This window comes from Paramisgurnus dabryanus, chromosome 8 (genome assembly GCF_030506205.2).
Source record: "Paramisgurnus dabryanus chromosome 8, PD_genome_1.1, whole genome shotgun sequence".
In the NCBI taxonomy this organism is placed as follows: Eukaryota; Metazoa; Chordata; class Actinopteri; order Cypriniformes; family Cobitidae; genus Paramisgurnus; species Paramisgurnus dabryanus.
The window spans coordinates 27,880,151-27,892,804 of NC_133344.1; the positions used below are offsets into that span (position 1 = coordinate 27,880,151).

Here is a 12,654-nt window from a genome sequence, read left to right on the forward strand (position 1 = left end):
ATTGTGCCATTTCGCTGTCGTCACGTGACATGGAGCACACGTGCCTGACCATAGACATCATATATGTAGATGCCTCATGACGTGCTGGAATGTAATCCAGCGTCGCTACCATTTTGGATGGGTCTCCTCACTTAACACTAGCACCAGAGTCAATCAGAGGCAACCGAGGTCTAGCAACTATGGCTGTATTTTGTGCAGCTTATAACTGGCGCCGTATTGATACTAGATACTTTCACAAGTAAGATTGAACAATATTTTTGGTTATTTTACCATTTAATAATATTATGTCATCGTAACTAACGTTACTTACGTGGAACCAACCCTGTAAAATTCTGGTACAAATTCAGGGAGTTATGACTATTATAGTTGGGCATACACCTTCCTCAGTATAAAATAATGCAGGGGGGCGCACTGAAGACCCATCCAATATGGCGACCGCGCTTAAACGTCAGCTCCAATAGGCATCTTCAGTCTATGAGGCATCTACGTATATATTGTCTATATGCCTGACTAAAACATTGTTTATAAAACGGGCAGTCCTTCATTCTGATTGGTTGAAATGCATTCTAAGCTGTGATCAAATACCCTGGGGCCTGTACCATAAAAATGGTTAATCAAACTCAGGGTTACAGGATTAGTTTCAAGTTGACAAAACCAAGCCAATGTGACCAGGCCTTGTAGGTACAGGCTATTTTCATGGTACCCAACCCAGGATTTGCACAAACTAATCCTAAACTTACCTGGCAACCAACTAAACTGGCTTCATGCTATAGGCCCCCAGTAACCCCACACCACCCTACCTTTATTCGCATTTCAGAAGCCGTTTCACTCGGATATACGTCATGATGGGAAAAATAAGGCAATCGCTACTTCCGTTTCATTGTGACTTTAAGAACATAACAAACTGTACTTTATTTTTTCCAAGATTCTAAAATTGGATGCACTGACATATGAGCCTATAATCGATATTTGCAAATAAAAGCAATTTTTCCCCTATCAGACATTGGCTGATTGTTTAAAACAGCCGATGATCAAGTCAGATTATTTCCTGTCAATCAAAAGTGGCGTAAAAACCAAGGGGCAATCTTCCGATTTCTCTGATGAAGCCAACGCAGAAGTGACTTAAACTACAATTCATTGACTGGCCACTAGAGGCTGGCTCCAAAAGGGAGTCAATTCCCATAGACCACTATGTTAAAATGACCAACTTTTTAGCAGATAATATGTTTACAGCCTGATACTTTTGGTCTATATACTAGCTAATTTCTCCCTTCATGACAACTGTGAGGGGGGTGATTTTTTTTTTGCAACTTATCTATTTAAATTATATTAAGCTTTAAAGTTCTGCATAATTAAGCGCGTGACCACATTGACGGGTGAACTGCCACTGCTGTCACTACAGTCAAGATAGGCGGGGTTGGTTTCAGCAACCACCCACCTCAGCTTCACCCACGTTCTATATCTTTACCCATTTTTGGTTATCTGCAAGTAATGCACATGCCAAAGATGGCGACGACAGACTTCGACAACTATTGGCTTTGAAAAAGCTCTTCACAAACCTATGGGGGACGTCAAGGACACGGCGTCCATATTTTTTTACAGTCTGTAGTAAAAGGGCACCAGAACTGATGCTGTGTGGTTATTTTGAATTGGGTGACAATGACAACAGAAGTGCAGTTTAAATGTAAAAACATAAAAAATTCAAATCCATAACTTGATTTTCAAAGATTTATTATAAAAACGAATTATTTTTTCCACAAAATGCAATAAATACATGACTTTTTTCAAAATTCTATGAATCTATTCAATCAATGTATGTGTGTTTAGTTGAACAGTTGTACACACTGATTAAAAAATAAACAATAATGGCATTAATCAAAACACTTACTTTGTCATATTAGGAACACTGTCATTGCTGGGGTTATACTTGACGTCGTCGCTTAACATTTTTCACAGCGATCAGCTGTGATTCTCGTTGACTTTGAGTAAAATTATGGAAAGAACAAGCGATCGTCTCACGAGTGCCTCTCGCGTAAATTATTAGATGTTGATGGCTTATGTTTCTTTCCCGTCACAGAAAGCCACCACAGGTTTATCAATTCTATTAAAGTATTATTTTGTTTTTGTTTGTTTGTTGATCACGAAGTACAAAGTAGATGAGGAAAACTAGGACTCTGTGTACTCAACGCGCCACCATTGTTTGTTTACATTGCGTGAAATGGTGTGCTGTAATATGTGGAGCGGATTTATTGCATTATGCAGAAAAGGAGGAGTGGCGTTTATTGCGTTTTGGGAAAAAAGGGAGAAAAGATGACAGAATAACACAGCGGATATCGGAAAAAATTAAGTAAAATTAAGAATTTACTTTTAAAAACTGACCTGATATAATACTGATTTTGGCAGTAACTCATTTTTTTCAAAAATGGCGTTTATTGCGTTTTGGAACCAAACTCTTCATATCATTATCGGCAGATGTCATCATCTTGTTTGATTTTATTTTTTATTTCTCTTAATATAATATTTTTATAATATTACTTCATATTTAATAATACTTAATATTTATTTTTTCCTGTATAAAATAGTTCAGTGGTAGAGCATTGCGTTAGTAGCGCAAAAGATCATGGGTTCAAACCCAGGGAACATTGATAAAAAAATTATACCTTGTAATGCACTGTAAGTCGCTTTGAATAAAAGCGTCTGCGAAGTGCTGAAATGCAAATTTTCTCTTGAGATTTTCGAAGCACAGAGAAATCAAGAAATTGACTGTCAGAATACTTGACCTTGAGATGGCCAGCTACACTGGTTCTTCAGCAGCATTTAGTATCAATATCCAATGCTGCTGATCTGACAAAACAAATATCGGACCTGTCCTGTATAGTTTGACTGGCGTGACAGAAATCAGTTTGACGTGTGTATGCGTGTCAGTTTCATGTGGAAACAGAATAATCCTCATTCGCTGTGAATCGGAAAATGTGGCTCCAGTACCAGTCTCTCCTCACATGGCCTTAGCATTAGTATCAAATGATGAAGTGGTTCAGTTTATTATTCGTGGACCGTTTACAGGATGACAGCAAACATGAGGAAGCTGCGTGTTGCTGGCTTTGTGGCTTTCACTGCAGTCAGATTTATGGCACTGGAGCGTGGCCGTGAATACATAACACAGTGCGCTAACCTGCAGCCTTTACTGGCAGACACCGTGTGTTTAGAGGACACGTGCGATTACAGGTCACACATTCTGCCTTTACAGGAAAACCGGCTTATTTGAAATTACATTATACATTTACATCACATAACCTACAATGCATTATGTTCCCTTTGAATTGAACCCATGACCTTTTGCGCTGCGAATGCAATGCTCTACAAACTGAGCTACAGGAACTAAATTAAGGCTTTGTGCTGCACTAAGTATTGAATTATATATTTGTGATCATTTTACTATTGTTATGTAACATGTGATGTAACTAAAACATACTATTAGTATTAAAAAATATGGGATGAGCTCCCACCCAAATTTCTTGTTTGCATAATAAAGCAAATTCGGGGTCTTTAAAAAGAAAGCCAAACTTGCTTACATCTTTTCAAGCCTTTTCAGAGCAAAAACATCAACAGGTATATATATTTAAATAGAATAAGATATTTCTCTTTCCTACCTGGTATATAGAGCTTCAGTCGAAGTGATTCACAATCTGCTGTTGTCTGTGCACCAACGAGTCAGATGGAGAAGCATATGAGCTTCGCCGAGCCAAAATTGCCTTGGCCACGGGCTGTTTTGTTTAGTAAACTAGCAATATTGTTTTTACAAAAAGCAATATTCTCACGAAGCCACTGGAGAGACACTCCAGTTAGAACCTGCTTCAATAACACCAGCGCTGTGGATATTTTTAGACGCTTTTAAGCAGTGCCTTTCGTGATATAATTTTAATAAGCAATGCCGCGTTGCTCTCATTAGGCCCTTCGTATGCAGCGTCATTTACTGCACATTAGGAACATATATTTTCACTTTAATGTGTGGACTACACTATGAGTTTTCCAGATATTCCAGTCACAGGGTTTGTTATGCTACCGGGATATATCTTTCTGCAGAGCACCTGCAAATCTCACACCGGTCACAGTGTCAGGCCGGTACACCTGTCTACCCGCACGTCTCATTAAGAGTCTATTGGTAATTTTAGTGATGGTCTCATATGGGTAGGATGATATTCTCAGTGGGTCTTGGCCTTTAGTGGACAAGTTTATATACACAGAGAAGAACTGGGATAATTGGAGGTAATCCACACCTCCTCTGTGCATGGGGAAATGTGGAATAAACAGAATGGATCGGAAGCTAAGCAGCCAGGAAACAGTGTTTGTAAATAAATGTTTAAAGGATACCCCTATTATAAACACATTGCTTAACAGATTAATACTTGGATTGGCTATACACTGTCAAAAATAAAGGTACAAAGCTGTATCTAGGGCAGTACCCTTTAAAAAAGGTCCTAATATGTACCATTTAGGGACAAATATGTATCTTTGAACTGCCAATATGTACCTTTGAAGTATTAATATGCATTCTTTGGGTACAAATGTGTACCTTTTTGACAGGGTACTGTCCCAGTGACAACTTGTGTACCTTTATTTCTGAGAGTGTATGAATGTGAAATTAAAAACAATAGTCATAGTTTTAATAAAAAATCTTTTCACTCAGATGCCGCCATTTTGTTCACAATACATGAGGTCAAATGGTTGTAATCAAAACATGTCCTATTAATGCTACAGCGAGGTAAATATGCTAAACAAAGTCTTCAAGTAGTAGACTGTAAAATGATGTAAACAGAAGATTATATATTTATAAATGTATAAATGCACACAGACAGTATCACTCTAAAAACAAACGGTGCTATATAGCACCAAAAGTGTAGCCTAATCTAGACGCACCCTAGCGGCCGCAAAATATATTTGCTGCCAGGGTTTAGTCTAGGCACTCACAATACACTTAACAGCTCCAAAAACCAAAATTTGGTCAGGCCAATCACATCGTGTGTAGCGTCTGTGGGGCGGGCTTAACATGATGACGACAGAGCTGCAACGGTTCCTACTTGAAAACAAAGAATGGCTGCTGCTGCTGGCGAACAGCTTTCTTTTGAAGCGGCTTTGGCCGCGACTTTAGACTTATGTTTTTCTTTGAGAGAAGAGCAAATAACCCTACTGAAGTCCTTTTTAAGCAAGAAAGATGTGTTTGGAGTTTTGCCGACTGGTTACGGTAACTACGTCACCTTCTTCGTTGCTCTGTTTGTTCATAGCGCTATCCTATTGCGTGCAGAGGCATTTTGAGGGACAACCTTATATCCCGCCCCTTGCATTGAGCCGTTTGTGTGAAGAGTTGCCAGACCTTACATCTTGATGTAGGTCTGGCTAACCAGGCTACCAAAAGTGGTTCTTTGCTCGTAACCATAGAAGAACCGTTTTTAGTGCCATATAGCACCGGTGAAGCACCTGTGTAGAACCATATAGTGCTATGTAGAACCAAATGTGGTGCTATATGGCCCCTATATGGTTCTACACAGGTGCTTCACCGGTTCTTCACCGGTGCTATATGGCACTAAAAACGGTTCTTCTATGGTTACGATTCAAATCAACAGTTTTGATGCTATATAGCACCGTTTGTTTTTTTAGAGTGGGTGGTGGTATGTGGTATTGACACCTGCATAACATTAAAAAGACAAAAACATCAGCTTCTTTTATTTAGCCCTGATATGAACCGAAAAGAAACATAATGAAAAATACAGAAAACATACAAATGAAAGATGATTAAAATAAATACAAATTTATAAAGATAAAGAGATCTAAGAAGGTGGGAATGGGGAATAAAACATTCTCACATGAAAAACTATGCTAGATACCGTAATAACCATTACACGTCATTGACGCAGAATGCACTATGCGCAAAACATAATGGTTGCCTTCATAGTAGTGGTGGGTGATATGACCAAAATTTTATATCACGATAGGATTCATTTTATATCATGATAACGATATGTATCACGGTAGAGTTTTTTGTCTTTAATATACGTTTTTTTATGTCATTTAAATAATTAATGCCATAGAATTTTCATAATGCTCACACAAAACTTATAAGTATAAAAGAAGATAAAAACAAACAAAACTGAAGCTTACTGAAAATAAAAAGTCAGTGATGAAAGAATGATGTACATTATATATCTTATTAAAGTTAGAAAAGTGATTTAGTCAAGGGCAGTGAATGATTTTACAAAAACAGGACTAACAGACAGGAGCAAAATTAGTTAACTTCCCCTTTAAGACCAATGTCCTGATCCAATATACTGTTGCGTTTTCTCTTTTAGCTGTTCACTTTCTCCTAAGACCTAAATGATCGTGTTTATGGGGATACTTGCAAAGACTGGAATTTTGACGCATGTGTGTATTTAAGGCCAATAAAGCGAAAAAAAATGCTCACGAGATTAATGAACAGTGCATATAGCACTATTGTTTGTTTTAAGACTGATGTGCTTAAATACATGTACAAACGTTTAAGTTTTTGTGATGTTGGTGCATAACCTTGATAGAGACGATAGTTCAAAATCTCTACCGGTGGACAAATTTCTACCGGTTTATTGCCCACCCTTAACTTCACAGCCACATTTTTATAGTACAAGATAAATATAAAGTATTAATGCAAGTTTTCATAGTTGAGGTACTCTTTAAAATATGCAACAAAAATATCATAGTCATAATACTTATACATTACATGCTGGGATATAAGCGTGTGAGAACAGCACAATAAAGTTGCTTAATTCTTTCCCCACAATTTACGAGTTATCTTGTCAATTAAGAGAAAACGCTTCCCTGCCAAAGACATGTTTTTATGGCAATCCATAGTTTAGCTATGGTGGCGCTACTTATAAAACACTGTTACCCAACTTATAAAACACTATTGCATATATGGATACAAAAGCGATAAATACTCTGTGTTTGATCTTTGTTCTGAATCTGATCTATAACAAAAGTCCTTTACAAAAATGCAATTATCTCAAAATGTTGTATTCTTAAAGAAACCTACCCATAGATGAGGGGTGATAAAAAGAGAACAAATGAACATAGGATAATTTTTTTTTTTTTTTAATGATGTTTATGTATTTAACCCCTTAGCATTTCTAAAATAGGCTAAAAATGCCTAAAAAGGACACAAATACTATACCTGCTGTGTTGATTGAAACTTAAAACGGTTTACATTATTCAAATCACAAGAATTTCAGCTTTCCAAAGACATGTTTAATGCTTTTGTTTTTAAGTTGTTGAATTTGATGAAGTTTTCTGTCAAATAATGCAGTGTCCCTCCCACGGTACACTGGAATCATACAAAATGCTGGTGCTGGTTGGCAACTTTAAAAAACAGCTGGCACGGAAAGAGTTAACATCCCTGCCTGTGCAAAGTAATCTCTAATCTTTCAATTCATGACCAGAAAAAGAAGTAAATCTGGTAAACAGCTTGTCATTGATGTGGTACATATTAGGCTAAAATAACCTGAATTAACCATCTGTCTACAATAAAAACCTGTCTACACTAGGTTCTCATTTTAAGGTTCTCAATTCATTTTTAGAGATTTACTGTTTTCTACATAAAATCATTCTACATAATGTAAAGAACATTTTGTGAAAATATAACCCTGATATCTTTAATATTAACTGAGTAAGGTCAAAGTGAAATTAATGATTGAAATCAAACTAATATCCTGATTTTATTATTAGACTTCCCAGACAGGCTCACATATAAGCAGCTATATATATAATGCAAAATTCTGTCTCCCCCAGGTCCTCCGTACATCGTATCACCACCTGAGAACATCACTGTCAACATATCCCAGAATGCCCAATTCACGTGCCAAGCAGAGGCGTATCCTGGCAACCTGACCTACACCTGGTTCTGGGAGGAGGACAACGTCTACTTCAAGAAGTAAAGTTATGATCGAGTTCACTATTGTGTCAAAGTCTCAAAAAACAGATATTGTTGTCGTGTGTGTGTGTGTGTGTGTGTGTGTGTGTACCTGGTAATTATCACGTTGTGGGGACCAATTGTCCCCACAAAGATAGGAATACCAGTGTTTTTGTGACCTTGTGGGGACATTTGATGTCCCCATGAGGAAACAAGCTTATAAATCAAACAAGATGATGTTTCTTGAAAATCTAAGGTACAAGAAAGGTTTTTGTGATGGTTGGGGTTAGGAAATTGTGCAGGTAAGGGGAATAGAATATACAGTTTGTATGGTATACAATGCATTACGTCTATGGAATGTCCCCACAAAACATGGAAACCAGAGTGTGTGTGTGTGTGTGTGTGTGTGTGTGTGTGTGTGTGTGTGTGTGTGTGTGTGTGTGTGTGTCTTGCACACTCTGTAGTTCAGATTAGAGCTGCATATATTTTTAGAGCCAGAATCCCTGAATCTCAGGCCCTCTACAGCTGCGTTAGGGCGGATGATAGCGTAGTGACGCGGAGGCACACACAGCAGGTTTTTATGCCGGGATGGGAACATCTTGTGACACTGTGCTTGTGTCATCACATGCCTAAAAAAACATGCTGATCATCTGAAGCTGAGCCAGGAGCTGCTCTGAAGTGTGGCCGTATTAAGCCTCTATACGCAGGATTATGGTCTGTTCCCAGTCTATGGACACAGTCCAGATAAGTGTTTCGAAATACAGCTTCCTGTACTATTCAGCGGAAGGATATTCACAGGAACATTTAGACTTCCGGCCAACATACTGCTGGACTCTATTTGGGCGAGAGCCAAAAAGTTGTGGATACCCTTAAATGCAAATGAGCTCATGCATTTGGTTAAAAAAAGATCGGATGTGAATGCAGTCTGAGGCAATGGTATCTTAAGCCACGTTAGTGCTACAATACTAGGGGTGGCACGGTTCATGAAAAAAATCCGAACCGTTCGGTTCGCTTGTCTCGGTTTGGAGCGCGTGTGTGTCGCACGGTTCAACGGTTCATGGCATGCGCAAGCCTCATGCCCTGTATGTGACCTCAGATAGCGTGTTTTCTCTTTCACGCGAAAGAAGAGGTGCTGGTTTGGAGTACTGCAGGTTATGTTACGTGTAGAAATGGCAAGTGAAGGAGAGAAAAGGAAGTCTGCCCGCAGTTGGAGGATGCGCCAGCGTCGTATAAGTTTGGTGTGTGGAAACATTTTTATTTCATGTTACCTATGATGACAGCGGAAATAAAACAATAGATTGAACTGCAGTCTATGGGTTGAATGTGTTCGAACAGCCACAGGAGATCGCCTTCTCTCCGACCATTTATCTAATCTGAGGTACTGACAACAATGTTTTACGTCTTTTCGTATTCAGCACTATTTTTAGCCTTTCATTGATAAAACGAAAGCGGCTGATTTCCGCGTAGTTTCATTTTGCTAGCGTGTGAAAGTTGCGCGATCTTATTTCAGAAATTGCCCCTCAAAGTAATCAGGACAGAAGTAGTCAAAAGTGGACAAAAGAGAAGGATTTAAATATTACAGTTGTTAAAGTTATGTTTCTCTCTCGTCCACATATACTCTCTGCAGTATAAGCAGCCTCTCAGTGATAAATCTAAGAGCTACACTGAAGTTGGCATTTTAATAAATGCAAGTTATCTTTGTGTGCTAAAAATGCACATAAAATTCATGTAGATGGCAATACACATTCTCTTTTTTGCCAAATAAATGAAAAGCATGTTGAAATCATCAATGTCTTCCCTCTTGCTCTATCAAAATCTCATCTGGCTTTCCTCAGAGATGGTCCCAATAATGTGCTTAAAGTCAAATTCAGTTTGTGCTTGATTACATGATATAACTTTTTTTTAGTACTGTATCCTAAATTATGGATAATTAATACATTAATAAGATAACACATTTCTAAAGTGTTAAAAATTAAAAGAAAAAAATAACAACAAGAACCGTACTGAACCGAGAACCGTGACCATAGAACCGTGATACGAACCGAACCGAGGGTTTTGTGAACCGTGCCACCCCTATACAATACGCTAACAAACACATTTAGAAAAGCTTTTAGGAGAAATTAACTAGTCAGCCAATGGCCATGGGCTGGGTTTTGTTTGTGTGACATCACATTAACAAAAGAATCAAAACAGTCTATGTTCAATGAGACTGCTTTGGTTTAATGGGTATTAAAGGAGGACTGGTTTATCTAAAAATTATTTTTCCACCTGGATGTGCAAGTTTTCTTGTCAAATATTTTTCACAAATTTGCAGATAGGGTTAGCTACCATTAAAGGGATAGTTCACCCAGAAATAATTTACTGGCCCACATTTTGTTTTTCCTACCATGGAAGTCAGTGGGTACCGTCAGCTGTGTGGTTACATCATTTATCCAAACATCTTCTTAGTTCTAAGTTTTTAAGAAGTTCTTACATCTTCTAAAGTTATGTATAGTCAAAGTTTTCGATCAAATCAGAGAGACTGGCACATAAATTTTAGTGTCTGCATGTGCTCTAACGTGTGGAAGATCAGTGATCGGAAAGATTGTAAAACATGTATGTTGGTTATATAAGTTTTATGTTTTCAAGTATAAGTTTAAATGGATTTTACAAACTTAAAGGGGACATATGATGAAAATCTGACTTTTTTCATGTTTAAGTGCTATAATTGGGTCCCCAGTGCTTCTATCAACCTAGAAAATGTGAAAAAGATCAACCCAGTAACTTAGTTTTAGTAAACTTTTTTCTGCAAGCATGTGAAAAAATAGGTCATTGAAATTTGGCTCCCCCTTTGATGTCAGAAGGGGATAATACCGCCCCTTAATCTGCCCTATCCAACCACGGCACTGCCATTTAGTGCAGAAATCATCTCATTTGCATTTTAAAGGATATACCCAAAACAACATTTTTGCTCACACCTACACAGTGGCAATTTTAACATGCTATAATAAATTATCCATATGGGGTATTTTGAGCTAAAACTTCACATACGTACTCTGGAGACACCAAAGATTTATTTTACATCTTTAAAAAGTCTTGTGAAATGTCCCCTTTAAAGCATTACTGTATCACATTGAATATTACATTATTTAGTAAGTTATCGCATATCACGTTTTCTTCAATATTGTGTAACTACGCAAAGATTGTACTCCAATTCTTCTTCTTCCTATAATCATATTTGATAATATTTCTCAAACAAATCATCAATCTTCACTTCCCTGCAGTGATCTGAAGCTCCGTGTACGCATCTTTGTGGATGGAACCCTCATCATCTACCGAGTGAAGCCAGAGGATGCTGGGAAATACACCTGCAGTCCCAGTAACAGTCTGGGCATCTCCCCCTCAGCTTCAGCGTACCTGACCGTGCAATGTGAGTTAAACAACAGCCTGCAGCACCAGCCTGAAATCTCAACCTGTCCACTTGTCTTGGAAGTGGTTTAGGTTAAGTATGCTGCCATTAGAGCGGGTAATTGGTGTCTGTCACGTACAGGGACGGAGCTATTTACACCCTTATGAGATGCCGTGGTGGCTGCCAGGCATCCGAGATATTCGAGTTGCCGTCTCTCTCTCTCTCTCTGGAGCTTTTGAGCGTTCGCTTCCATCTGCACAAGGGATGGTGCTGCAGGATGTGGCGGATAAGCCACGAGTCTAAGCTGCCTTTACAGCCATTTGTTTGTCAATCTGTGTCTGTCTGTCTATGCTAAGATCTGAAAAGACAAATCTTACATCCTGCCATCACCACGATAAGTGACAGCCAAACATTGCCATGATTCTGCAATGTATAGTCCCAACACTAAAAAATGTAAAAAGCGCAAGAATGGACAGGTTAAAGAATAGCAGAAATATGAACATCTATGTATTCGTTTGTAATGTAAAGAGTCAAACACATGGCCTATAGGAACTACATAGATTCTGTCAACATGTCTCTGTGATCCACCACATCATCATAACAGAAAAGAGATCAAGGGGTGGCAGAGGGTCTTAATGAATTAAATAAGGGATGATGTCCATACGTCTGAAAATATAAAGATTAGGTTTAAGAAGCTAGGTTATATTCAGTCTTATGCAGAAGAGATGGCTCATTAGCAGCTTGTGTGTCTGCACCTCTGGGTTTGTGCTTCATCAGTCAGCGACACCCCAAGGCTGCTACAGGTGATAAAACATCACAGGAAAGAGCTTTAAATAACATTTACACTTGTATGACCTAACTTACATCATTTGCTCTAACGCAAAATATTTCGACTTTAAATCTTATAGTGTTTCTCATGTTTCTTTTTTTCGCTCTTCACAGACCCTGCCCGTGTTCTGAACATGCCACCCGTCATCTACGCCCCAAGAAAATTGCCCGGAATCATTCGCTGCCCAGTGGATGCCAACCCTCCAGTTACATCAGTCAGATGGGAGAAAGATGGATACCCCTTAAGAATCGAAAAGGTCAGTTATCTATTCACTTCTTACATCGGAAATGTCAGGACCCTTGTCTGTCAATACAAGCTCTGTTTTTAAGGGATAGTTCACCCAAAAAATAAAATTCTGTCATAATTTTGTCATCCTCATGTTGTTCTAAACCTGTATGAATTTCTTTTTGCTGATTGTAACCACTAACTTCCATAGTAGGAAAACAAATATCAAGTATTGTGATAAATGATGAAGAAACATTCGTTTTTCCTACTATGGAAGTC

General features: G+C 38.3%; 1 protein-coding gene across 10 annotated transcripts in view; it reads left to right on the top strand.

Annotated features, from left to right (window-relative positions):
• igsf9ba (immunoglobulin superfamily, member 9Ba) overlaps positions 1–12,654 on the top strand; it is an 86,425-nt gene that overhangs the window by 50,000 nt on the left and 23,771 nt on the right. For all 10 annotated transcript variants that reach the window (XR_012337215.1, XR_012337214.1, XM_065281358.1 and 7 more), the window contains 3 exons: positions 7,813–7,954; positions 11,197–11,342; positions 12,264–12,406. Coding sequence is in view for 8 of the 10 variants with exons in the window: in XM_065281358.1 (XP_065137430.1) it covers positions 7,813–7,954; positions 11,197–11,342; positions 12,264–12,406 (431 nt within the window). In the remaining 2 variants the exon portion in view is untranslated. The remainder of the gene's footprint in view (positions 1–7,812; positions 7,955–11,196; positions 11,343–12,263; positions 12,407–12,654) is intronic.